The sequence below is a fragment of the Sander vitreus genome, chromosome 14, assembly GCF_031162955.1.
Source record: "Sander vitreus isolate 19-12246 chromosome 14, sanVit1, whole genome shotgun sequence".
NCBI lineage: Eukaryota > Metazoa > Chordata > Actinopteri > Perciformes > Percidae > Sander > Sander vitreus.
This window is the reverse complement of record NC_135868.1, coordinates 19,269,097-19,296,809: the sequence shown is the minus strand read 5'-3', so window position 1 is coordinate 19,296,809 and position 27,713 is coordinate 19,269,097. Positions and strand designations below refer to the sequence as shown.

At 40.0% G+C, this 27,713-nt stretch overlaps 2 protein-coding genes across 4 annotated transcripts; one reads left to right on the top strand and one right to left on the bottom strand.

Moving 5' to 3' along the window:
* Positions 1-706: 706 nt before the first annotated feature.
* Positions 707-7,042, bottom strand: trappc3 (trafficking protein particle complex subunit 3). 2 transcript variants are annotated; one of them, XM_078267389.1, is made up of 5 exons: positions 7,010-7,042; positions 4,509-4,606; positions 3,177-3,276; positions 1,689-1,871; positions 707-1,535 (listed from the first exon to the last, which is right to left on the bottom strand). In XM_078267389.1, exons 1-5 carry the CDS (start codon positions 7,025-7,027, stop codon positions 1,416-1,418), a joined length of 519 nt encoding a protein of 172 aa, XP_078123515.1. In that variant the 5' UTR covers positions 7,028-7,042; the 3' UTR covers positions 707-1,415. The 2 variants fall into 2 exon arrangements, with proteins under 2 accessions (XP_078123515.1, XP_078123514.1); XM_078267388.1 differs by lacking the exon at positions 7,010-7,042 and adding an exon at positions 5,708-5,883.
* Positions 6,427-23,144, top strand: smap2 (small ArfGAP2). Of its 2 annotated transcripts, none has more exons than XM_078267386.1 (9): positions 6,427-6,982; positions 16,284-16,417; positions 17,425-17,589; positions 17,987-18,046; positions 18,402-18,459; positions 18,602-18,759; positions 19,042-19,222; positions 19,369-19,787; positions 20,008-23,144. In XM_078267386.1, exons 1-9 carry the CDS (start codon positions 6,877-6,879, stop codon positions 20,131-20,133), a joined length of 1,407 nt encoding a protein of 468 aa, XP_078123512.1. In that variant the 5' UTR covers positions 6,427-6,876; the 3' UTR covers positions 20,134-23,144. The 2 variants fall into 2 exon arrangements, with proteins under 2 accessions (XP_078123512.1, XP_078123513.1); XM_078267387.1 differs by having other exon boundaries at positions 6,428-6,982; positions 19,372-19,787.
* Positions 23,145-27,713: the final 4,569 nt, after the last annotated feature.

Genomic DNA, 27,713 nt, shown 5'->3' with positions numbered 1-27,713 from the left:
AAACGTTTCCAGCGGCTAATAGCTGACAGATTTCTCCAAAAGGAAATCCTTATCTGACAATCTCATCCTCTAAGTGCTTTGAGCAGACTCGTGAGTTTGGTACTAATGTTAAAAAAAGACAAAGAATAAGAAAAACATGACTCATGTTCTTGTGGTATCCAGACTAGATTTTCTGGATATTTTTTTTCTAAAGCAAGACCGGGGATGATTTTTGTGTGTGTGTGTGTGTGTGTGTGTGAATGGCCGCCTGTGTTTTCCGTTATTGACGAGGTGTGCAGTGGGTCTAAATGACAAGTTCTATTCGTTACTTCTGGGTGATGTAAAACCATTCACAGGTGTGATAATCAGAACCAAGCACTGGTGACACACACACACACACACACACACACACACACACACACACACACACACACACACACACACACACACACACACACACACACTGAACAAACAGAAGAGAGACATTAGGTCTGTTTTTGTTTGCCTTTGCAGAGCGGCTGTGGTACTCCAAAGCAATAATGCTCACACAGTACACTGAAGCAGAACCGACAAGGTGGTACTGAGGACAAAGTAAGTGTGTGTGTGTGTGTGTGTGTGTGTGTGTATGGATCTAATCTGTGCAACTAGTTAAAACTACATCAGGCAGCCCAACCGGCATGTTATAAAGTTTCAAGTCTTTCACTGTCACAATCACATGAGAAAAGCATTATATTGAATATGCCGCTTTTATTTGACATATCCATCTACATAAATTAACATGCCATATGATTGGCAGCAATATAGAATGCGATTTCTTTATAAAAAAAAAAAATAAAAAAAAAGACAAACATAAAAACATAATGATGTAAGGCTTTTCAGCCTTGCACAAAAAAAGAGAAAAAGATCTATACATGGCCAAATAAAAATGAATCACTCTTTCAAGAAACGTGACAGATATTTTACCTATGAAGAAAAAGTGACTTTACATGAGGGATGGTGACAGATAAATGGTCCAAGGGATTCTCTTCTCCTCAGCAGCAACTGCTGTCATTTAGGCACAGACCTACAAAAACATTTCCCTCAAACTGGACCACAGATCAGTGCCAAGGATTTTTTTTTTTTTTTTTAACTCATAAAATATTCAAGATTGCAGGGCCATTTTATGATCTTGTGTTATGTTTCCATAATGTACAGTGTTTCTTTTCCCTGGGAATCTCAATAGTCTCTTCTAATTCCTAGCATTCTTCTCCCAACAACACAGAAAGAAGGAGCGGGAGATGAAGATACTAGAAATTAAAGAGTGTGTTTACCACACATCTTGAAGTTTTGACTTTGTTCATTCACCCGTTGATTCTGTATGTGAAGGTGTTCCTCAGATGACTCAGTCCTTGCTAAATGAGACACAAGTAGTTGAGGGAAGGAACTTTTCATTTCCATCACTCGTCTCCTGCTGGGAGATTCTCTTCGATCCTCTTGATAAACTTCATGCGGATTTCTGTCACATTGTCCCCTCTCAGAGTGTCCTGAGCAAATTTCACATCCACGGCCATCTGGACCTAAATCAGATACATAATCACTTACATTTCTATGCACAGACTGTTTTCCTCTTGGTAAAATTGTTGCACAAATTTGCACAGGAAATCTATTGACTACTCTATTCTACGACTTTACCTTAAGTGTAAAATGTACAGTGAGTAGGTTGCCCTTACCATCTCCAGGGCTCCTCTGAGGACCCCACACAGCAGGTTGGAGTAGACCAGCGTGCTGTGGTTATCCGGCAGCTCCACAAAGTCTACCAGCGGGTTGTTCTCAAGGATGAGGGAGAATTCATCTCCTGCCGGGCTCCAGTTGGTCACGCTGGGGGTGACTCCCAGGTACATCTTAAATGCAACCTAACAACCACCCCAAGCAGGAGTGAGGAGTGGATAAAAAAGAAAACAAGTGCAGTTTACTCAATTGATTGCACATTTACTTAGCAGATCCTATTCGCACACACTTGAGTCCTGATAACTGCTGTCTGTTGCTTCTCGTCCTCTGCAGCACTTTGTTCCTGTGATGTGTGTTGGCATCCTTTCTCACGCATGCACAAATCAAAGTTCGCTCAGGCTAATGAAATTGCAGTTAAAGCAATGAATATATTCACTAGCGCTGGACGGACTTAATATTTTTTCTTATATGTAAAATGGACGCACTCTGGAGAGCAGTCTTACCCTGACAAAAAAAGTACTTTTAGAAACACTGAAAAAAGAATATTGGCTAATAGCGCCACAACTTCATTAAGTCTTGCCTTCCGAAACAAACCATTCATGATCTAGAAAATCTGTTTTTGAACAAACAACAGACCTCTATTACAGTATATATTTCACTGATGAATGACTCAGGTGGTTTCAGAGTTTAGCTAGAGGTTATGTGATATCCTCAGGCAAGGCTATCATTGCACCTTCCAAACCGCTGTCCCACAGTGGTCCTCCATTTACAGACATAACCCTTCACTTCATGACCAAGAGCCAGTTCCTTGAGCTAGTGTGGGGTTACATCTGTGGAATGACTTCCCTAGCAGGCAGCAGTAAAACCTTGAAAACAGCTGGAGTGCTGCTGAACACACAGACAGGCCTGAGCGCAGCCTTTAATTGTCTGCCTACATCTTTCTAGCTATCAGACATTAAGGTAGTCTGACTTTTGCGTAACGAGACAAGGATATGTTAAAAGTCGAAGTTTAAAGTACAACATATAACAAAAGTAATATGATCAGCCAGGTGATCGAGTAAATAACAAGACTACGAACACATTTATATGTACTATAGTTGTTTTAGAGCTTAACTAAGAGTACCTGGACAGTGAAGCAGAGAAGGGGTATCACTGAATGTGGATCACCTTTCCGGCAGATGAGATTACATTTCAGTCCACATGTAGGTGAATCCTCACCTTCTAAATAACAAGGTAACTAACACACAAAGCAAAGACGAATGTGATCTTGGCCTTAAGTTTAGAACTGGAACTTTAAGTTTTTCTGACTGTACTCGGTCACAATCGACCATTTTCCACAACCCCTCCCAACATCCTCCCCTTTCGTTCGTGTTTTATCATCAACATCAGTCTCTCTAATCTTTCTTTTTCTGTCGTCTCTCCCTCTCCTTCCCTCCATCTTTGGGAGAAGTCCACGGTCACGCTCTGATTGGCCTGGAAAAGTCTATTACCTTAGCAATGACATCGGCTGTTTCTCGGAAATCCTGACACCTGCCGATGCTGGAGCGTGCCAAGAAGTCCTCGATCAGACGCACACCGATGTTATAACCCCTATGAAAGACAGAGGCAAGATAATGAGAGAAAAAGTCATTCTTGCTCTTCATAGAAAATTAAAAGTCCTGAGGAAAAATGATAGTAAAGAGAAGACGGTTCCAAATGTTTTAAACATTTTTGGGGTCAAACACTTGGCAAAGGATGATAGTTATGATTAGAAGATCAAGTCAACTTATCCTGACTACAGAATCTAGAGCCAACTGATGCATCTTGATCCTAACATGATCTGTCTCTGACCACTCAGCTGGCAACTAGCAGACTGGGCAGTGCGGACTCACTGCCTTCTAAGGCCAGGTAAGGCAAGCCTCATCATGACTTAGCTTGGAAAGAGCTTAAGGTTGCTGCACAACCAGACAAGCAAAATACAACCAGTCCAAAGTCCTGTCACCATGACAGGATGTTCTTGAATTTTTGAGTTATAAACCCATCGATTTTTCTTAATCTTATTTTAATGGAGAACAGTATCCAGCATTCCAGAGATTTTTTTTCCCCCTCATAAAAACAATGTTCTTTTCTTCAAACACCCTCTAAGTTATAAAGAAGTTACAAGAGCAAAGGGGAACCTCTGACACAGAAGTGTGAGAAGTAAAACCTGATTATGTCATCGCTCTGCTCTAGTTTGGGTCGAGGTATATTATGAATAGAGTGCAGCAGAATGTGTCAGAGCAGTGTGAAGGTACGAGTTAAAGGGAGACATCCAAGAGGCCAGAAAAAAAAAAAAAAATCACTTCTCTTTAGTTGGTTTAACAAGCAAGCGGGAACACAATCTAGCTAATGCACAGAAAGCAAGGTTACATCTTGTAATACTTCATGTACAATATGTTCAGTATTGTGTGGTCCACTGGTATTGGTATGGTATGGTTCTGGTATTTTGCTGGACATTTGAAGGTTATTTGTGATGTATATTATAAATGTGGAAGCCTTGCTGTTACATACTGTACCAATAACAAATTCCACCGATGTAGTTATTAAAGAGAATTGCGCTGGCATACACAAAACTTTAGTAATAGGTAATTAGTGCTAAAAAAAAAAAAAAAGGACCCATGCAATTGATAAAACCAAATTATGCAATAAGAAAATAAAATGTTTTGTGTGCATGAATCAGTTTTAAAAACACATTTTGTTTGTTTCACACCTGCAAGTCTTAGCACAAATGCTTGTCATCTACACTATGTGTAAACTACAGTTGGGTTTGAACATAGTTAATGCCAGCAGATGGAGACACTCACATCTTGTCCAGTTGTTTATTGACTTCCTCGTCATTCTCGTAGTCTTTACAGAGCTGGGTGACCAGGGCCCCGTAAGTCAGAGTGAACAGCTCAGAGTTCTACAACAGAGAAAACGACAGGCAAACTATTATGTGGTGATCTAATAAAAAAACATGCATCCTGCTTGTTAAATGTGGAAAACTACTTGGGATAGTCCTTAAATTACCATAACCAAAAATGTACATGTACATCTATAATGACATGACCAGTGGGTAGCAAGTTTTAATATAAACAGGGAATTATCAAATCAGGTAGAAACATCTAAATACCAAGTATATACCATTTAATTTCTTCTTTCATATCAAAACACCAAGCCACCCTCAAAGATATGCTGCTGAACAAAGCAGTAGGCATCCAGGTAAAATGATGTAACATAAATAGTGGCCAGTAGTGCCTTGTGGTTTAGGGTTAAAATGATAAAAAGGTTCACACTCTTTAAAGTAGTGTAGCCAGTTAACTTGCCTCTCTTAAGTTTATAAAGCATCCTTCATTTTGGCACAGGTCAAGGCTAACATACAATTTCTTTAATTTGGACAGAGGCACCAGATAAGGTTACAGGGTTACTTTCTGCACCAGGAAGTCTAACAAGTCCTGCTATGGACAGCTCCTGGTGCTGAAATGAAGTCTGATAACAGTAATACAAAAATACAATGGTTTGAATAAATGATAAAAAAAAAACACTATACACTTAAATACTTAATTAAAATAGTGTATAAGTATTACTAGTCTTCACTGCAGCTGTAACTTTAATGCCACCCCCAACAGGGCAAATAAAAACTCACCCATAACTGAACATGATTAAATGATCGCATTTATGGATTTCATTTGGAAAATTATATTTTAAAAAGGTGAACGATCTGGGACAGGACTATGTACAGCTACGGAGGCTAGCTAACTATTTAGCTAGCTTCTGTGCTACAACGAACTAAACGTTACACTTTCTGGCAAAGCCAGTAATATATTCAACTATGAATACAATACTTTTTTTTAACTGGTTCAAATGCTATTTAGCTACGTATCTAGCAACACCTGTCAAAAATACATGGCTAACGAGTAACGTTAATTTAGCTCGCAGAGGTGTAACGTTCGTGTAGCCACTTGTTTTGTTAGCATTTTGCTAGCTAGGTTTGGCTGACGTTAATCCTGCGGGAGTCGCCTACCATCTTCTTGCTGTCTGTTGTTCGGTTGGATTGCCTGGACATTGTGGACAGTCTTACAGGCTTAATCAGGTGGCGACTCGATATTAATCCTTTATTTATTTGATTCTGGTTTAGCAGTTATTTCCGTAATCACCAGTGTAGTCACACACGTCCACTAATGCCAAGCTAACTAGATTAAACCATACACTTCCGGTCGTAGTTTAGTTTAAACGATTTATTGAGAAAATCTAGAGTAATACAAAACACATATATGAAAGGAAACAACGTATTCGAAAAAAAAACTAAATACACTAACACAAACAAACAAAGTATTGTTGTTATCATGTCCATATAGAGTTCCTTTTTTACAGGAGAAACACATTACACACTTTATTTTGAAGACAAAAGTAATCTAATTTCCGGCATTGCTTTGGTAATTTTACTAACTCCAGTCAGCTGTCACCAACATTTCCTCGGCTATTTCCTCTTGGCATGTTGTTTTATCGCCGTCCTGCGTACGGGAGGGGAACACAGGACTACAGCGAGACATATACTTCTCAAAAGCTTCTTATGATTGACCACAAGATGGCAGTATACGTAATATATTAACAGTAATATCGTAAAGAAAACGACCTGGCATTTTTTATAAAGCAGGAAAATATAGCTTTGAAATAGCCTATAGCCCGCAAAAAATATAATGTAGTGACTATTCAGACTTTTGCAGCTGTATCAGTGTGTGTGTGTGTGTGTGTGTGTGTGTGTGTGTGTGTGTGTGTGTGAGAGAGAGAGAGAGAGAGAGAGAGAGAGAGAGAGAGAGAGAGAGAGAGAGAGAGAGAGAGAGAGAGCTGGCTGAAGGAATCAGTTTAACAATCAGTGAACGTCAGGTTACAGATGCGCTTTAAAGTCGACCTTCCATTACTGTTCATTTTGAAGCTTAGCACTCACATGGTGTTTTCCTCCACGTTACGTCTTGATTAGTATTAGTAGGCTATTAGCATAACCCGCATGCTGGTTGGCTGAAAGGCAATCGTCCCATCTTGGTGTAACAAACTCGCCCTGCTTTACAGCGAGGAAGAGGAGGAACGGAAAGCATCGGCTCTGCACACACTGCTTTAATAATAAAATAAGAGAGGCTATTTGACAAAAGCCGGCACTGACTGCAGGGGCTGCGGAGGAGGTGGACGAGTGCAATGATGACGGGCAAATCTGTAAAAGACGTTGACAGATACCAGGCTGTCCTCAACTCTTTACTGGCGCTGGAAGATAATAAATACTGCGCTGACTGCGAATCAAAAGGTAGGTGATTACCAATTGCTTGTTTACCTGGCTGATCCTGTCCATACCTGCAAATGGCCAGGGCATGAATCGACCCGCTTGCTCATTTACTACGCTAGAAAATGCGGCGTTGCATTCATCATACCTCGACCAATTACGTTGTACTATGATGCAAGACACGGGGCCACATCCTCTCAAGGCTGGAGCATGGCATGCTGCTATATCATGCCAGCTCCCCCAAGTAGGCTAATAGTTCATCCATAATAACCAGGTCGCAACAGTGGATCTATTGTAAATGTTATAAGATGTTATGAGGAATCCCTCTCATCTAAGAAGGTTTTTGTTAATAATGACAATTGGACAATATATAACAGGATCAAATGAGTGAATGAGATCATCAGTGAAAAGTACTCCAACTGTTTGGACCCTTGCAAGACACCTGAGGCTCCCTGAACACCAGTATGAAAACCACAGGGCTAGCAGACATAGAGATAGATATCTGACTTTGAGTCACCCTGAACAGACTGTTCCTGCAGTCTGAGTGCAGATGGGGCAGAGGTAAGCCTAACTCTTAACAAAAGGGCACAACCATATTTGCATATTATGATGGAATTGTAGGGATGCATTGTAGGTCTGTCATCCCCAGTTATTACTTTTAGTGTAATATGTAGTTACCATGAATAAAGGAGTTGATTGTAGTCATCATACTGTCCCTCATTTTTTTGTGGGATGTTGGTGTAGTATCCTTCTGCATTCGTTCTAACATGTATTATAGGATTTATATATATATATATATATATATATATATATATATATATATATATATATATATATATATATGTATGCAGTATATAAGAATTACCACAGCCAGACTCTCAATTGCATGTGTTTGTGCATGTGTACTTACCCTTCTGTCTGTTTGTAGCCTCAATGAGGCCTTGGACTATGTCATCAGCTGTTTGCTGAATCTGTTTTGCCATTCTGGTGGGTAAACACTGCTGTTTTGGTCACAAATACGCTGAGTTTGAGACTAAATCAACAAACCGATTCTCCAACATTGTGTCTTCATTTTATTTTAGGCGATAAACTGTCAACAAGTTGATATCTGTGAATATAAAATGTTCAACATTCACGTGCCACTATTGGTCCACACATTGGCAGATAAATGCACATAAAACTACTTCACAGCCAGCGTTGGTTCCAGGTGTCAGTGAACTACTCTCACTCAAGATTCAAAATCCTTTATTAATCCCACAACGGGGACATTCACAATGTTGCAGCAGCAAGGGAGTCAGATTTTTTAGAAACCTTAAAAAATACAGTCCTGTTACCCTGTTTAAGTAGGTTTAGTGTTAGCCCATTTGATACCAATATATGTTCTATGCTAGATTTCAACCTGATCTTATTAAGCGACACTGCTGCTGTTGAGATTGATAATAATCCATAGCATGCCCGAGAAATGGTTCAACAGCATGTTACGTTTCCACTTCCACATGGCTGCTACCGCTCCCACCATCATTAATTCTCAAGTGAAGGTCCTGAACGTACGTAAATCACTGCAGGCTGTCACACAGGGGACACCCTTGCGATTCCTAATGAAAACTTTATGAATCATACGAGTAAGCAGCTTCCCATATTTAACAGGGATTAAGCTGTATACCGTAGTGCTGCATTCAAGTTCAGATCTGGGTTTGCTTCCTCAACAGACACAGAGATAGATAGACAAACAAACAACAGCAGATAACTCTGATGTGTACAAAGCACACTCAGACTCGAAATCAATACGTCATGGTAGCTTTTCTCTGGATTTGTTTGCCAGGATCAGTCATGACAGGGGGAAACAATTCTAATGCTTGGTGCAAACAAGTGTAGCTGTGAACACTCAGACAGACAGACAGACAGACAGACTAAACTTAAGTCTCAGTGCTCCTGCCCAGTTTATGCTTGTTGTTCATTTGGGCCATCACTATCTGGGTGTTCCATCTGTGTCTCTCTTTATATTTCTTAATCTCTGTCTGTCTCTGTGCTCATTCACAATACTGAGTCTGGGTCTCTGTATCTCTCAGGAAGCTGCCAAATGCAGGTAAAAATGCTGGCATCCCAAATATTTCATAAGAAGCACTAGGTGCGTCAGGTGGCTGCTGAAAAAGAAAACAATTGTCAAATACGGATGTAGAGAGAATGATTTTTTCTTTGGACATGCAACCTTACATAATATAGAATAACATCATTACACTGATACAAATTCACCGCCATAGCTTACAATTAACCTCAACTAAAAAGTTAAGTTTTAGCTAAAGAAATTCTGTTAGGTTCAAACCCTGTTGGTAATCTGATTTTAAGTAAGAAATCAAGATTTTGAGAGACATCAGTGAAAGTTGTAAACGCAAATCCACTATACATTGTCTGCCCAGTCTTTGGCATGTTTATACTTTGTTTTATGACAGATGCTTCATTTGCTAAATTTTTTGTACAAGTTTTCTTGCTTAATTTTTCTGTCCAAACACAAAAAGTCAACTTCCCCAAGTTTCATCAAACCTTGCTTCCACACACACACACACACACACACACACACACACACACAGTACACACAGAGCCAGGGCTGCCATGTGTCTTGCGCTTGCCCAGGACAAGATGATTTAAAGGCTTTCAGGCCCTCCCTTGACCCAGGGCCCAAGACAACTGACCCCATGTTCCCCTGCTGTTGGTGGCCCTGTTCACAGTACATAGACAATGGCGAGATACAGTACAGTACTTAGTTAAGTTGAGATGAAATGTGATTTCAAGGTCTTGGTTGTATTCAAACCGTAGACGTCAACAGGATACCGTGAACGCAACGTTTTACAAAACAAGGTTTTGTCCCAGAGCATATGGCCTTTGGATGGTATTTTTTTTAAATAAGATATAAATAGGACTGCAGCCACTGTTAGACTTCAGGCAAACGCACTTGTGACTGTTCAGAAATCACTTCAAAAAAGAACACTGTGATCAGACCCATGCAGCTCATCTGAAGATGTGACTGTTCTAAGACTAGACTACAGTCAACAAAAGCAGAGGAAAACAAATAAGGCATTATATTTGCATTTGTGAAGCAGTGGACCTTTCTGGACCAAATCAGGGACATGTGGAGAGAGAAATTGAATTTGTTGTCTTTGATTTGATATCTGTTATCTCTCTTTTTTATTTTCTCACATACTCAAACATGCCAGTGCATCGCTTATTTGATTGGCGTGACTTCACTGTGCAACAGACTGGTCTAATTAGACTGCAGATGAGATTAGGGGTTAGGGGAGAAAATAGACACATACACCAAGCATGCTGAAGCTCTGGCTTTAATCTTAAAAAAGGGATATTTCTTTCTTACTAAAATCCAAAGCATGTTTTCTGTCAAGTGTGCGAACAAATATGTTCTGCATTTAATGTTTTAACCATTTAAGAACATATATGGCTCCATAGGGATTTAAAGGTCACACATCACTCTCATCATTTCCCACCTTTTCCCCCCATGTAACTGTGTTTATAAGCTGACACTGTAATCTAGGTAGGTGCTTTAAAGGGGTATTATACCTCCTACCTGATTAGCACTTTTTCTTAAATCTATAAGTGTTATTCTTCTGCATTAGAGAACAAGCACATGCACTAACAAAACCACACACGTGTGTACACACGTGCACACATTTAAAGCATAATATCCCCGTCCCCTTCCTTCTCTAAAGTCAGGCTTTTGACCATATGGCTTGTGATGAAGGTTGGTCTAATCTTGTTTGGTTTGACATAGATTACTGTGCGTTTATCACCTTCCTCCCTCTGGGTGATTGAAGAGGAAGTGAGTGAGATGTGTGGAGCCAAGTGCATGCTTACACCAGCAGATGAAAACCCACAAAAACACATTAACGATGCTATTTGGTCATCCCTATCTACGCTTACTGTATAGACACTGCAGCAATTAAATACTATCTCTGCTTTTTGACTGCAGTTTACAGCTGCCCGACTTCCTTTCTCTCTTTTCCTCTGTACCGCATTACATACTGTATTATTTGTTTTTTTTATCACTTCCTCACAACGTGACACTTCTACTGTAAATCCTCAATACTGCCAGGAAATAATGAAGTGACAGGGGAGCGGAGGCTGAGGAAGGTGCATAATGTAGTCAACACTTCTACCTCTGGCTTCAGTCTCAAGGGATTGCGTGTGTTCGTGTGTGTCTGTGTGTGTGTGTGTGTGTGTGTGTGTGTGTGTGTGTGTGTGTGTGTGTGTGTGTGTGTGTTTGCTTAAAAGCCTCACCTCCTTTATTGTCTCCATTGTACTTATGTTTATGTACACACCAGGCCACGGTTGTCATGGAGATATCACCTGGTGATATCATGCCATATCCCTCCACCACCACCTAGCCCCCATCCCTTTACACCCTTTACTATCATCCAATCAGACGCCAGCAGGGATTTCCTTTGAAACAAGGAGGTGATTGGCTGTTTGTGTCCCCTGGCTGGCATAGAGCTCAGAGTCTCACAGTACCAGGGTGGCACAGAGTCTATACACTGCCATGGCCAGATTGTTCGGGGCCCTTGGGCAAAAATAATAACATTCTGGGTCCCATATTCCCAAACAAAGTTACAAAGTAATCAAATGACCCCTTTTGTGTCAACAGCATTATCTTTCAAGTGAAAAATAGAGACTGAAGATGAGTTTAAATAGGCTACAGTACTGTATCCATTTTCCAACTACATACAGAGAGGACAAACGCTAGTATCAGTAATAGGATGAAATCAAGCATAAATTCAAGTCTAAAAATGTGTTTTGAGAAGAATCTAAAGCTTACTGTGATGGGGTGCTTACTCATCTTTTGATGTATAACTCATTCAAACTTTAATGACTCACCTGCAGGATCACAGTTGTGTCACTTGCATTCTCACACAGATGGTGGGTGTGTATTAGTAAATTATCAATAGGGGTCCATCTGCTTAGCTCAGACTGGGACTGGGTCACTGGATGGCCTCAGGTTTTTTGGATTGGTTTAGCTGCTGAGGTGCTGGAGGATGAGTGTCCATATACATGAGTGTGTGTTTGTGTGGTGGCGTAGGAGGGCGTAGGATCCACTGATGACTGAGGCTCTGTGGGATTACTGTAACTGGACGTGTGCAGAAAGTATCATTTATCCTTGTGGGATATAGGCTAATGAGCAATATGCACCTGCTTGTATATGTGTGTGTGTGTGTGTGTGTGTGTGTGTGTGTGTGTGTGTGCGCACGCGCACACGTGCGCATGTGTACATACATGTGTTTGTGTGTGACGACATGTGCACTTCTATGTTTCACTATAGATGTGTGTCAGAAAAGCACACCTCGGAAGGAAGATGTAATATGTATATGTTTATGTTATGTTATGATTCTGTTATTTTGTTTAGTTTATTTGACCAGAGACGGAGGACATCACATACAACTACAAAAAAAGACACAATAGTGTCCAAGACTTATTTCAATAGTAGTCCTGGGTAGCAATGATGCCGGAGTCTAGGTGACTAAGTAGCCAACACAATATCAAATTGCTGGCACCACAGAACCTTAATGAACAGGTAACATGTTGATATTTGAGATATTTAAGGGCGCTTCTGTTATAAATCTTACCACATACTCAGTTAAGCTGTTGGACCTGTTGGAATTGTTTTCTCCAGAACATGTGTAGATAGTAAAGCAACTCAGCAACAGGAGAATTGGGCAAGAGTCTTGACCTTATTTATCAATTAAATTAGCCTTTCAAGCCAAAAACCTAGTTCTGTTTACTTTCCCCAAGGTCTTTAATGCTATGCTGTGTGTGTGTGTGTGTGTGTGTGTGTGTGTGTGTGTGTGTGTGTGTGTGTGTGTGTGTGTGTGTGTGTGTGCGTAAATAGTCTATTTCCATATTTAAAATGATTAATATCCTCATAAGATCGATAAATGAGAGGAATTCTTCCCAGTTTAGAGTTACCTTCCAGGCAGCCATTGATTTCCATTTATTTGTGTATGGTATGAAAATCTATTAGCAGGCTCTTGTGTTGTATAATTCTTCATCTTGAACAGTCTGTAAATAAGTCTGTATTATTTTTTGATAAAGTTACATCGTCATTATGAGGTGTGGAAGTTCACTGTTGCAATTTCTAGTTTTACCACACAATATAACATTGACTAAAATGTATGCTATGTAGACTTACACAAGTCAAGTCAATTTTTTTTATATAGCCAAGAGTGTGCTAATGAATGGGAATCAATGGCAACCTTGAAGCTGAATGAAATATATTTAAAATCAAAATGTAAATTATACACCTGAAACTTGCAGTTACACCAGTGTGGCCCTTTGAATTTAACATTTTATTTAAGGAAATTATTAAAGTAAAAAGTATACTTTAGAAAGAAACATTGAAGGGTTACAAAATAAATGTAGCCAGTAAAGGTGCTCACAAGTGTGCATGTGTGTGTGGGTGTGTGACAGAGAGGTTGATTATAGATCTCTATTTGCACTCGCTTGCTGCCTGTCATACCCCCTGTAAATCCCAGCAGGATATCAAACAGCTAAAGTCCATCATTTGATGACTATAAAAATCCCCTCTTGTTTGTCTCTGTTTTTGGCTCTTGCCCTGGCTCTGCTTTCTCCTCCCCTGATGTGCTTCAAGCTGCATGTTTGACAACCACAACCACACTCATTTTTTTGCCAGGATGATTCATCTATCTCCTATGCAACCCTTTTACTTTTAGGTTGTTTGCCCTATAAAAACTGTGGACAGATTTATTAGACGAACCTCAATTATAAAAAGAGTGTGTTTGTTTGATTGCAAAAAGAATAGTGGATGTTATTAACTCACCGCTGTTACTCAAACTGTGATGAAAAGTACACTGCAATGCACAAACTGTAACACAGAGAATTGCGTTTGTTGAGATTGTTTGTCGAATCTTGCCTTCCTTTTTTTCGAAGTCTATTCCTCCTACTCTCTCGCTACTATATCTGTTCAAAGTACCTGGAGGTGTGCGTTGTTGCTGGACACACATGCTGTATATGGGTTCTTACTCAAGCACTGCATTGATTAGAACCAAACAGGGTTACTGTGGTGCAGTGTGCAGGTGTGGTTCACTTTAAATAACTAACCTTCAACTCTGTCCTGCTCCCTCTTCCTTGTCGGCACACTGGCGTAGACACCTGAGCACAATGACTCCAAACATTATAAGCAGATCAAACTTACACTGGACACATGAACGAACATGGTTTGGAAAGAAATATGCAGTGTGTAATGTCATGGTCCGTCCAATAGTTTTGGAGACATTTCAGTCAAAACTGCAAAGGTCAACCTCATGATGGCACTAGAGAAAAAGGTCAAGGAATCACAAAAGTCATAAGGATACATCGTCTGAGAACTATGAATATCTTTACCAAGATTGTATGGCAGTCTAACAGTTTTTGAGCTGTTTCGTTAAAAACTCAATATGTCAAAAAAGCAGCGGGTCATCAAAGTCAATGGGATTCATCCTCTGGGCACCATGGGTATACCAAATCCAATAGCGATGGAGATATTTCAGTCTGGACCAAAGCAGTGGATCAACAGACCAACACTGCTACCCCTAGAGCCACACCACTGGCCTGGCTCAAAAGAGATACACATTCAGTACAATATGCATGCTCACAAAAAAAGCAATTGGGTGAAATCCCAGAAAGTGAGGGTGGAGAATGTTATAGAAAGGGAGAATTAGAACTGTGAGCATGAGATATGGAGGGACAGGGGAGAGGAGGACGGAGGCAGCGGTGGTGAATGAGAGAGATAAGAAATGGCGGCCAGGACACAGAGGAGCATTAGAATGAAGGATGAGAAGGACAAAATAATTCCAGTGTCCAAGGAGTTCAACACAATTGACAATCTCTCTCTTATTCTCTCTGTCAGTGCCAATGTTTAAAGCAGTTAACAGGCTTTGCAGAGTAATTCTACTATTATTAGACTGCATGACAGCTAATGCTGCAGCCAGACGGTCAGGTTGATGGACATATTCTGTCTGTCTGGTGACCCTCTGTTGTTGTTTGCTCTCTCTACTTTTGTTTGCATTTTTGCCCATTGACATCTTTTATTTTCCTTATTTGAAACTGTAGCCTGCAAACTAGGCAACTCAGAAATACATGAAAATACAGAGCCAGTCCTATGATTTCCTTCTAATGATGCAAACTTTTTTAGCATGCATAGTTCAGGATGCAACCAAGACAAGAGGCTATTACGGTATTTGACTCTGTACGCAGACACAGTGTTTCCACAGCTGCCGTAAACAGGAAGGCATTGCATGTTTTCTATTCTGAAACTTTACTTCCTCTTTCCTTTGCATATAATGGCATTTCTTTAACACTGAACAATGACTTTGCCAGACAGAAGATGCCAATGAGAAATCCAAATTGAAAATCTGCTCTTCCATCTAGTGGTGTAAAAGCCGTAGTGCATCAACTTGTAGCAAGGTTGCAAGCAAGGACTCAGGAACAGGAACAAGAACAGGAGATGAGCAGAGAGGCAGAGGGTAGTTTAGCCAACTAGAGTGAGTGAAGGGAGGGGGGAGCAGAAAGAGATGGAGGAAAGAGAAGAGGAGGAGGGGCAAGACGAGAGGGAAATGTAAGATGAGATGGGGAGAGTATTCTCTTTGAAGCTGACTGTATTCTCTGAAGAGGATGGTTGCATAATTTCAGTCGAAAAATAGCCTGATGGTGTTGTTTTTATTTCCCCCGTCTTAGAGTTGTCTGTAAAGGCAAAGATCCCTGACAGCGAGGCATGATATAAAGCTTAAATCTATAAAAGCACTGGGGTGAATATGGGGCACACAACACAAAAATGTAACCATTAAGATTGATATGGCAGCAAGATGGACAACATGTCCCACTCAGAATACCACACACCCACACACACAGGCTCATGACTAAATGAGTAATCATCCCTGCAGGTATCCCGAATGTGTGTGATCGCTTGTGTGTGTGTGTGTGTGTGTGTGTGTGTGTGTGTGTGTGTGTGTGTGTGTGTGTGTGTGTGTGTGTGTTACTTTCTACTCCCCCTCTCTCCTCTCAGTCTCAGTTATGTAGGCTAACTCTCCTACTGGATCCCATTATGTGTCAGGACACCAAATGACTTACATTGGATTAATCAAGTTCCCAGCTGAATTCAAACTCATAATTGAATTTCAGGCTTGTCTCTCTATAATTGGACTCAAAATAATCTGAGTTTTTGCTCATCATTCTTCACCCAATCCTCTCTCCTGCTTACTCTGCCTGTCTGTTATACTTTTAGGCCCTCTGCTCTTAATTTTAAACACTACCTTTCTCTCTCTGCCAGGTCCAAGATGGTCGTCCTGGAATTTGGGCATCTTCATTTGTATCCGCTGTGCTGGTATCCATCGAAACCTGGGGGTCCACATATCCAAGGTTAAGTCTGTCAATCTGGACCAGTGGACACAGGAGCAGGTCCAGGTCAGAGGCCACACTACAGATCCAAACATCAAGATGGGGACATTTGTTACATGTGTGACATACAGGAAATGGTTTTCCCACAAAATATTAATGTGATAAGATAAGATAGCATTTATTGATCCCACAATGGGGAAATCACTCGTCACAGCAGCTCAATGCAACACAACAAATAAGAAAAATAAACATTAAATATAAATAGGATAGGAAAATACAGAAAGAATGAAATAGGAAATAGGAAAATAAGAAGAAGAGAGTAATAATGGTAGTATGTAAACCATAAACACTTCTTTTATATACATGTGGGGAGAATATACATACAGATGAATATGAAATGGCATATTGCACATGTCACAGTCAGAGGCACAGAGTAATAAACAAATAACTATACATAGTGCAGAATATTTTTAAGTGTTGGCTCATGTTATTGTATTAAAGATACAATACATGATGACTGAGTTCACATATAATTGATCCTATGTTTTCTTCCACTGTGCCTGCATTTAAGGGCAAGTAGAAGCCAGGATTTTTAATTGGTTCCTGAATTATACAATGAAAATACACTGTTAATAGCAGGCTGTTTTATAAATAGACTTCTTGTCCAACAGTATTATAGTAAAACCTTGGGTCAGAAATGACGAGTTGTTGGGTTATTACTTCTATTTCTGGCTGCAGGATAAATTTGTCAAAAACATAACAATTCTGGTTGCTGCAACTGTGTTTGTCTGGGATTTTTTATGATAAACTTGCATGTGCAGTCGAGGAAGTAGACACTTTCTCATTAGCATGCAGCTCCTCTTGTCTGACAGTCAGCATTATGCTTCCCAGTGTGATCATTTTCCTATAGTCAGCATCTTTATTTTTCTCTTTTCTCTACGTCCACAATAAGAATGCAAACTGTTTTATTAGCAGGACTCCCCCACATGCAATATGATTAGGACCCTGGGTATCTTTCCTTTATTAGACTGCTTAACAATGTAATAATGTTTGTTGTGTTTCGGTGTCACCAGTGTGTTCAGGAGATGGGAAATGCCAAAGCCAAACGTCTCTACGAGGCATTCTTACCTGAGTGTTTTCAGCGCCCTGAGACAGACCAGTCTGCAGAGAGCTTCATCAGGGACAAGTATGACAAGAAGAAGTACATGGATAAGGTCATTGACATCCAGATGCTCAGGGTCAGTCCACAGAAACAAAAATGTGTTGCTTGCGTCTTAAACGTGCTGTAGGTAGGATTGCAAAGATCCAGGACTTAGCCCAAAAATTTGAACATCAACTTCTCAGTCCCTCCCCCCTTTCTGCTAAAGCCCAAAACGGTCTCCTAAGCCCCTCCCCCCACAAGGGAGAATGAATGCGTGTGCATGAGCTGTGAGGAGCCGGATTTTTTTTTTTTTTATTACCTGCTTCATGTAGTTCTACTGGAACATATGGTCAGTTTCAGCAAATTTGACAGAAAGTTAAAAAAACTAACACTTTCTTGTCTCATCTACTACCGTCAAAATACTCTTAAGCAAAGCCATTCCACCTGAAGTGTCTGCTTGCTCAACGAAACCATCTGTTTTTCTCCCTGTATAGAAAGAAAAGAGCTGTGAAAACATACCTAAAGAACCAGTTGTGTTTGAGAAGATGAAATTGGTAAGTACTGGCTGTATCACAGAGAACTGATCTTGTCTTTAAATTGTTTGATTGTTAACATTTAGCTCATGCTCTTATGGAAAGTGAGTGAGTGCAGCATTAGATTGAGCTAAAGAGTGCTAGGAGAAGAAGACTAGGAGCTTAAGAAACAGGAAAAAGGGCATCAGTCAGTGAGGAGAAGGTGACACAAGAGGAAGTACATCTTGAGGAGAGGAGTTTTCAGCCAGCAGGGGGAATTTGGGAGTAACTTTGCTGTTACCACCAGGGAGTCTGGAGAACAAGGATTCTGAATTCAAGCTCATATGTCGATGTAGACATATTGCATTACTTGTATTGACTTTCTCTGTTGTGACAGAAAAAAAACATCAGTCCCAAGACAGATTCCCAGTCTGTTACAGACCTGCTCGGATTAGGTATTGCACCTCACACACGTGCACACACTAACACCCATTTACAGCATAGAGAGAATAGAAAGAAATAGAAATAGATGGGTTATACTTGAATCGTGAATAATCTTAAATATTCATAACCATGCTTCCATCTACCCTCTATTAGATGCCCCTGTTGCAAGTCCTGTAGTGTCTAATGGTGGAGGATGTGTTCCAGACAGTAATAAGAGCCCAGCGGTGTCCAATCCAGCTCTGGCACACTCTGCACTGGATCTCTTCAGCTCCCTGCCAGCACCCTCCTCTGCTTCCTTCACTAAAACCATGGTAACACGCTGCACATACTGTACACTGTCTGCTTTCCGAAGAATGCTTATGTTCATAGCCATGCCAGCGGTTTGGCTCTAGGGATGGCAATCTCAGTCTGTCCATCACTTTGATCCAGACTGAAATATTTCAACAACTTAAGGATGGATTTCCGTAAAAGTTTGTACAGACATTCATGGTCCCAAAAGGACGAATCCTACTGTTAGCATCTACTGATGATAACCTTCCCCTACCTTCTGTCTGTCTCTCTATCATTGCCACCTTGTCATTCTTTCTCTCCAGCCTGTTTCCAGCTCCATGCATCAGAGCAGAGTGACTGCCTCAGTGCCTGAAAACCTCAGTCTGTTCCTGGATCCGGCACCCAAAACAGAGGAGGCCACTGTCAAGAAACTGTCCAAGGACTCTATTCTCTCTCTGTATGCCTCTACCCCCTCAGTGCACACCAGCAGTATGGCTACTCATGGTGAGAACTGGAGAACCTTCTCTCAGATGTTGTCGTCTCCATGTGTCTTAATTTAATGTGTGACTTAGTTTCATCAAAGAGACTAGAGAAAATATGAATTGCTTACCAATTGCCAATATGGACTTTTCATCTGTGATTATTTTCAGCAGGGTTGTACTTGAACCAAATAGGATACCCGACACACCCGTACGGATCGTACCATTCCTTAGCTCAGGCAGGTGGCATGGGAGGCGCCATGATGACATCACAGATGGCCATGATGGGACAGCAACAGAGCGGCCCGATTAGAGCTCAACAGAGCGGCATGATGGGACAGCAGAATGGCTTAATGGGTGCCACGGGTTCCATGGCTCAGCCTAATGGCGTTATGGCATCACCCTACATGACAGGAATGACCCAGGGCATGATGGGACAGCAGCAAAGCGGAATGATGGTTCAGCAGCAGAGTGGCATTATGGGACAGCAGCAGAGTGGGATGATGGGACAGCAGCAGGTTGGAGGCTTACCTCATCAGCAGGTGTACGGAGTGCAACATGCCCAGCAGCTACAGTGGAACATTACTCAGGTGTGTGTGTGTGTGTGTGTGTGTGTGTGTGTGTGTGTGTGTGTGTGTGTGTGTGTGTGTGTGTGTGTGTGTGATTGTAAATATTGTAAATGCATCACAGTGGTTTATATCGTTCTATTTCCATATTTAAATTTGTGTGTGTCTGTGTGTGTTTTGGACCATATGAATTTTGAAGGTAGTAAACGTTCTGTAATAACAAAGTGTGTTTTGTGGCTTTCAGGTGACTCAGCACATGGCCGGCATGAATCTCTACAACACCAACGGCATGATGAGATACAGCAGTCAACAAATGGGAGGCTCGACAACTCCAAGCTCAGCGCACATGACAGCACACGTTTGGAAATGATCTCATCTATCCAGAAAGTGATTTAACGCCAATAACCCACAAAAGAGAGGGGAACTGAGTTGTAGGAATCGGTGGATCACACTCTCCAGGAGGACATTTTCTAATGCAAGGGAGGAGGAGAAGGAGGAGGAGACAGATGTAAAGAAAAATAGGGTTTGGGAAACCATTACTACCTCTCTTTTTCTCTCCAGTCTGCCCATGCTTCCTCTTCTCGTCCCATACATTGCCATGTTTTGCATATTCCCATGCTTGCCTTCAGGACACTTTGGTATGATGTCCAAGACAACAGGGTTCAGAGGTTCACTGGTTAGGACTACACATCTACACATCTTTCCTATCTGCCTGTATATGAGATTGTGTGCGCCATAGAGACAAAATGGATTTTTTTTATTACATACATTTGCTGTATGTGGGTGTCAACTAACTGCTTCACCTAAAAGAACAGTTTGGTTTTTGGAGAACATTGTTTTTCTTACTTGATCAGAATCAGCGCAGCTTTAACTCAATTGGTTGATGTGCTTCAATATTGACGTTTATTTGAACAATACGCATTTACCATAAAAAGAGAAAAACATATCTTGTTGCAAGAATAATGGGTTAATGTTTTGTAATTTGTTAAATAGTATAACATGTTGAGAAATATTCTTATTTGATGTTTTGCTAAGTGTTAAATGAGTAGGTCAATACCACTCTTATGTCTGTACGTCAAATATGAGGCTACCACCAGCAGCTGGTTAGCTTAGCATAAATACTAGAAAAAAGACTGACTTTGTATGTATTTAACAAATGAGATATAATGTGTTAATCAGCGAGCTTTAGATGTGCTGGTTGACACTTTGGACAGAGACAGGCTAGCTGTTTCCACCTGTTTCTAGTCTTTGTGCTAAGCTATCTGGCTGCTGCCGTTAGCGTACCATGCAGACGTGAGAGTGCTATCAATTTTCTCATGTAACTCTTGGCAGGAACGTGAATTAGCCTTCAGCTAAGATTTTGGTTCATGTTAAACCGAAATCTTTTAACCCATAACAATGTTTCTTAAATAGTTCACATCAGAATCCGATAATAAGCTTAATTTGAGCCGCAACCGTATTTGTGAAGGAGCAACTAAAAATGTTTTTCCAGCCAGCTTTTAAGCGCACAAAGGTTAAGAGTTTGATAGCTTAAAGGTTTCAGTCGACAAATCGTTTTAAATTATAGTTCCCTTCTTGTTTGAAGGAAAATCAAGCTAGGCTAGGCTATGCTAACTTAGTCTGTTAATTTATCACCTTCAAGTACCTAAGTTGTAAAATCTTACAAACAACAATGTATCCCCTTCCTAAATACAACATTTAAATTTAAGAAATCCCTTTACGTTGATAAGTTCCTAGATCCTCACTGTCTCACAAGTTAAAGCAGCAACACAACCTACCTAAACCTTATTTATGATGTCTTCTACTCAATTTACACAGGGCTTCTTTTAGATTCAATATCTAATAAGTGTCAAAAGTCCTAAACTGGATTTTGGGAGACCAAAGATCAACGCTAGCTTTATTATGGTTGTACAGTATCCCAATGCTTTGTTACATCTGTGTAGACACTTAGCTAGTGATCAGTAGAACATTCAACACTCCTTTAACATTATGTTCTGTCAAACCTGCTCTTACACAATGAACATTTGGGCATATCAATTCACTGTGCTATTTCCGGTGGGACATTTAATAAGTCACTTGCATGCACGTAAATGTTGGGGTAACACTCACACACCTCGAGTTAATCTACCTTGTACAATAGAGGCCTCAAATAATGTTGAATGTCTGTAAATAAGAGATAAGTAGAGAGAGAGAGAGAGAGAGAGAGAGAGAGAGAGAGAGATGGGGGCATAGCCAAAAGAAAAGCTTTAAGGTACAGATCAGCCATGTTTCAGATTCTTCCACTGAATTGCATGAAGAGAATGTTTATCTAGCTGTGACTGTATGTACTGTATGTTTATCAAGATACCTGAATGTGTCTCTCTGAATGTTAATCTCTCTACATGTCGATCGCTCTACGACCAAGACACAACAAAATGTCTCAATGAATGTGCGTCCTGAATGTGTTTTGCAAATGTACCAACTCGTTTTGAATATGCACACCTGAGTATTGTTGGGGTGTGCTTGTTTTTGATATTCTACGACTCTGTCGAGCAATGTACACGTCGTGTCTTTGGAATGTTCTGTCGTCCTGTCCGTTTTTGGAGAATTGTTCAACCAATTTTTTTTTTTAAATATCTTACTGTCAAATTAACAGCAAACTGTGACCAGACTGACACATTTTCAGGTCACTTGGGGTCATTTACAGTTTGGCCAAATCACATTGTGAAGCGAAAAGCGATTGTACGGCCACAATCTGTCACCTCTCAATGTTTAAGAGAACTCTTCCACACCTCTCCCATACAAGCCATCTCTCTCTGTGTCCTGATTTTCTCTGAAAGTGTTTCTAAATATGTCCATTCTTATAAATGCATGAAGCCATTAGTGTAAATAATCTGTCTTTGTTTTTTGTTTTTCTTCGTAGAAGCACTTAGGTGTTAAGTTGACACTTTGACTGTGAGGAGTAAGAGCTAAAAGAGAAATACATTACCATACTCTGCCATAATAAGATTCATATTAACTTCTGCCAGTAAACAAGCAGTACAGCCTTTCACAACTCAGATAACCCGTCTATTTCTTCCAGGTATTTCTTTCAATTTGAGCTAATTTGGTGGCAGTTGAGGCAACAGTTTGACAGCAGCAGACACTTTCTCAGCTGAGAGCAATATCACCATCTGGGCAGTGTAACAGCAGATCTGTCAGCTATAGTGAAGAAAAGTTTCTGGAAAAAGCAGTAAAAATCCATCTCTGTGGGTGATAAGGCCTCATCTGAGCGTTTTCATTTGTGATTATCTTTTAACTTTAGTTTGTTTGTAATCAGTTACTTTTTTTTTTTTGGTCTGGTATATCTTTTCTGTGAAATAAGAGCAAATAAAGGAATGTATCTTTTTACTTGTCAATCAAGATATTGTGTACTTTATTCTTTATCAGAATATCTCTGTATGTTATGTCCCTTAAACAAGATTAACATACTTTATATTAGTTCTGCTTTTTTTCACAAGCTTTGTCCCCTTTTGATTTCATGTCTACACCAGTCCGTCACTTACATTTGAGAATATGTAACATGTGATACTCATCTCTGTGAAAATATACAAAATTAATATTGTTTTGATTAAATTCTATATACTGTAGTGATTTGAATTTTTTACACCATCAGTTCCACCCTAGCACAGTGCTGCTTGAGTGAGGCTTCTGCATGAATTGAGGCATACTATATAAGAAAAATAACACATTTATTGGCCTGGGACTGAATGGTTTAAAATACAAACTTGACAAATGCTTGTGATTCAAATAAACTTTATTTACTTTGCGTCCAGATGGCAAAGGGCATGCAAATACAGGCTTCTGAATCCAAAATAGTTTTTTCCTCAGTTTGATTCCATTTTCTTACAAAACTACGTGCACCTTAAGTAATCAATTCTGCAGCGTACAAACCACAAAAATACCAGTTTTACATTATCAAATACTGCACATAGAAAACATTTACAAAGCACAGGTATAAAATTACAGCTCCCTCTTTCTTCTTCATAAGCATCCTTTCATCGGCGGTCTGCTATGCTTTGCCCTTTTGAAACGTGCTCTGTGAGCGCTCCTTGGTGGAAAGGTTAAGGCTGGTTAAGAAAAGACAACCGCTCATCTACCAACACCAGCAATCCAATTTAACTGGGCTGAATGTTTTATTTCACCAGATGCTTTTATCCATCTTTAGATTTGTTTCCAAGGCATCCATTTACTTTTATGTGCTTGGCTCATTGTGGTCCATCAAATCAAGTCAACAATATTCATAGTTTCACCTCGGTTTTGGAAGTTAAATGTGCTTTGCTGGGCTTGATAAGATAAAGGTTGTCTTGACAGGGGGGAGGGGAGCTACCGTGGCCTTAATTTAGTTTGACAGACAGTTAAAAAGGACAAAATGGCTACTCAGGAGACTTGTGCTGTGATTACCCACATTTATAGATGTGGATGAAGACAAACTGGCATAATCAGCAGCAAAAACTCCAATTTGCCCCATCAGATAACAGTATATGTCTGTTTTGTTCTTGTACATCGGCAAACAGACATTTGGAATGCATGCGTCATTAGAAAGAAAGAAAGTTAATTAAAAACTCAAAAAATTAAAGATTCTTGCTCGTGGGGGCTATTATAAAATAGCATTTATTCACAATGCATTGCATGCTCTGTAAGGTCTAAATTGCTTCTAGTGCTTCAAAATGTGATTCAAATTGAAATCCTATTTGTCATCGTGGTGAACTGATGTAGATTCAGCCTGAGGTCACCCACAACCTAGTCTTTTCCTCAAACCAATCACAATCGTCTTGGGCGGCGCTAAGCGCTGCATGGAGCCCCGGTGCCGCTGGAAAATATCCTCAGGAAGGAACTTGTTTTGGTGGAACATGTGTACGTTCAAGTTGTTTTAGCCGTGCAACAGAAAACTCAGATTTCAGGCGGCAACGGGGCAATCCCGGAAGTGGAAGGTCATGGATATAGATATATATACACAACCCAACTGTAATGAGCGAGACAGAAGCCAAGGCCCGGAGTGAAGGCCCCAGCAACAGTAGAGGCTACCGCCAATGGTTATTGCCAGAAGAAGTATTTCAGAAAGTGGAAGTCTAAGTCCATGCTACTTTAAGATAGTGAATTCCCTTTGAGATTGAACTGGGTCTAAGAACTTCCTCATCATGTGTCATTATCATAATTTTTATCATAATCATATCACCATAAAGGGTAAATACAACAAATTCATCAAAGTAACCATGCGGCGAACGTACAAAAATCCTAACAATTCCATCAGCTTGATAGATAAATCAAGTTAAAGTTAATTGGTAGGTGTGTGTGGGGGGGTAGCAATCCTTTCTGTTTAAAACCCATCGTGGCGATTTAAATAAATAAAAATGCATTTCGCCACACAGAATTCATGCTCGTTTCAACCACTGAGCTGTTCTTTTCAAATGAAGACACAAAGAATAAGACATACAGTATACAGTACAGTAAAAGTAGGGGCTTCCTAAAACCAATGCAGGCGAGGTCCCTGGAAGGTCTTCAAAGAGACGGTATAGCAAACAAGATGACAAAAAGATTACACTCGGTTCTGGTGTAACGATTAAGAAATACATTCATAAAACTATACATATACACATATATAACTTCGGTACAATATTTCAAGCAAAATACATTTGTCAAAACTTTCAGTTTGTGTGCTACAATAGTGAAGCAATGTCTCCTACACAAAATAAGGCCATTGCACACGTGACAAGCCCTCATTTTCGCGAAAATCTCAAGGCAGGTTTTTTTTGCCCTCTCTGATTCTCTCTCTTCCTCTGAATAATACCGCTCTCCTTACAAAAATAAAATACATTTCCAACATAGCACTCAAGAGACGATTCCGGTTGATTGAAGATACAATGTAAAAGTTTTGCACACAATAAAAGTCGGGTTCGAGAATGCTCAATGTGGATTTTACAGGGAAGCAAGCAAGCGTGTGGGTTTACATTCCAAAGCATCCGCAGCCCTTACATTCAAACCTCAGCTGAGCCAGATGCTGTCTAATTTAAGCTAAGATTATCTTTACCAATCTCAAACACGCTCTACATGCTCCGTGCGGTTTCCAATAAAATGCCAAAGTGTCTACAATAGATACTTTGATTAATCTAACAATTTAGCGACCCGCTGGCATGCATCTACCTTCCCGTTTACACACCCTGCTGTAACTCTGCCCTGTCATAGTTAACCCTGCTGCTTGTGAGGCTTCAACATCTCTTGAAGCAACCTTTTTCAACTCCCTTAGAACAGTAGTGTCAAAATAAATCAAATGTGATGAGATGACGCATGTTAATCGTGTGACTACAGTCAATTTGTTCTAATCTAAGGTAAAAGCAATGACGAGAGGCGTTAATGTTCATATCTGAAAACCCTGATCCCTAAATTCTCCTCCCTGTGGTCCACAACGTGAGTTTACAAGTGGCCTTTTTTAAATAAATATCTACACATTCAAATCTCTCTCTCACAGACATTTTGGTGCTCATTTTTATGCATCGCATAGGACAATAAATGCACCTCATTGAAAGACATACACCCACACTACACTTTGAAGAAAGGCAATATTTCAACTTTCCTTTTGGTTGCAGGATTCAAAAGATTTGGACAAAGTTGGCAGATGCTCTCTGCTCTCCATAAAACACTCCCTAAGAATAACTATCTCTTTGCATTGTGTTTTCCTCTACTTTCAATCATTAGAACTGTTAATGTTTCGGGCTACTCAATATACAGCAAAGGGAAATATACGGTCTCATATAAGCTCCAAAGCATTGGACATCACATGGAAAAATATTAACAGCATTTTTAAAGTTTACCAAGGACTAAACATTCAGCAGGGAAGTTATACCAACCAAGTTTCTTTTGTCCTCACAAAAGGCGCACCATGAAGAGAATGTGTGCAAATACTAAGAGTATAAGTCCTTATTTTTACATCATGCCAGCTGTCCACAAAAATAGATAAGATACAAATTAAAAAGGTACATAAAATTACTTCATATACAAGACCATACAGATACAGATCCAGCAAGGAATAGCTCCAAAGGGTTAAAAAGAAATTGGAACCCAGACCTTGATGGTTCTTCTAAAAAGGGTTGTATACATGATGGGAGGGTCAGAAAATGACCATCATCCTCCTCCCAAAAAATGCAAGAATGCCAGAGATCCCTTTATCCAAAGTTCAAAGAGCGTTGAAATGTGAATTCTGTTGGTCTGATGTGCTGACGAGACAAAGTGCCTCGCAGTTTCCCTTTTTGCAGAAAGATGAAGAAAGGAGTGAGCCAAACAGTTCTTAGCAGAAGACAGAACATACGGTGGAGATAAAACCAAATCTGATCTCATAAACACGCACAAGCTTTTAAGAGCCTAGAACTTGAGACTGTTATCTCTCCTAACACTACTAAAATATGACTCTATAAAGTGTCTTTATCCATACACAAGGTTTGGTGTTGGTCCTAAGACAGACAGATTCAAAAACACTCTGAACCACTGAAGAGAATGATGACATTTTCATCATAAACAAAACAGTAAACACCAGTAGTTCAGTTTGCCCTGCTACTCCTCTGCCATCAATTAAGACTCAACCATTGCACATTTTACTTTAACAGCCGTCAGGTCAGTCTTACCATTTTTAGTGATTTCAAATGCAAATAAAATGCTTCAAATACTACGAACATGGTGGCGTTGGTAATTGTGCGAAGTAAACATTAAAAGAGAAAGCTATTTCTTTCTTTTTTTTTAAAAGAAAGGAGAAACTTTAAATACATCCAATACTCAAATGCAATTGCAAATGTTTACATTATTTGTAACACACCATTATCCTTCCAGACATAGATTTTTTAGATTTACTTACAAAAACATAATTACATTTTCGAATAAGCCAATGTACAAGATTGAAGCTTTTGCAAATAAATTACTATTATGATTACTCAGATTTAA

Bases quoted from the DNA above. Each gene is read 5' to 3' on its own strand.
- trappc3 (XM_078267388.1), bottom strand. From the start codon at position 5,749: ATGTCCAGGCAATCCAACCGAACAACAGACAGCAAGAAGATG. The intron at 4,607-5,707 runs GTAGGCGACTCC...TCTCTGTTGTAG, and splicing joins CAACAGACAGCAAGAAGATG to AACTCTGAGCTGTTCACTCT. The intron at 1,536-1,688 runs GTAAGGGCAACC...TATCTGATTTAG, and splicing joins TCAGAGGAGCCCTGGAGATG to GTCCAGATGGCCGTGGATGT.
- smap2 (XM_078267386.1), top strand. From the start codon at position 6,877: ATGATGACGGGCAAATCTGTAAAAGACGTTGACAGATACCAGGCTGTC. The intron at 6,983-16,283 runs GTAGGTGATTAC...TCTCTCTGCCAG, and splicing joins CGCTGACTGCGAATCAAAAG to GTCCAAGATGGTCGTCCTGG. The intron at 16,418-17,424 runs GTCAGAGGCCAC...CGGTGTCACCAG, and splicing joins GGACACAGGAGCAGGTCCAG to TGTGTTCAGGAGATGGGAAA.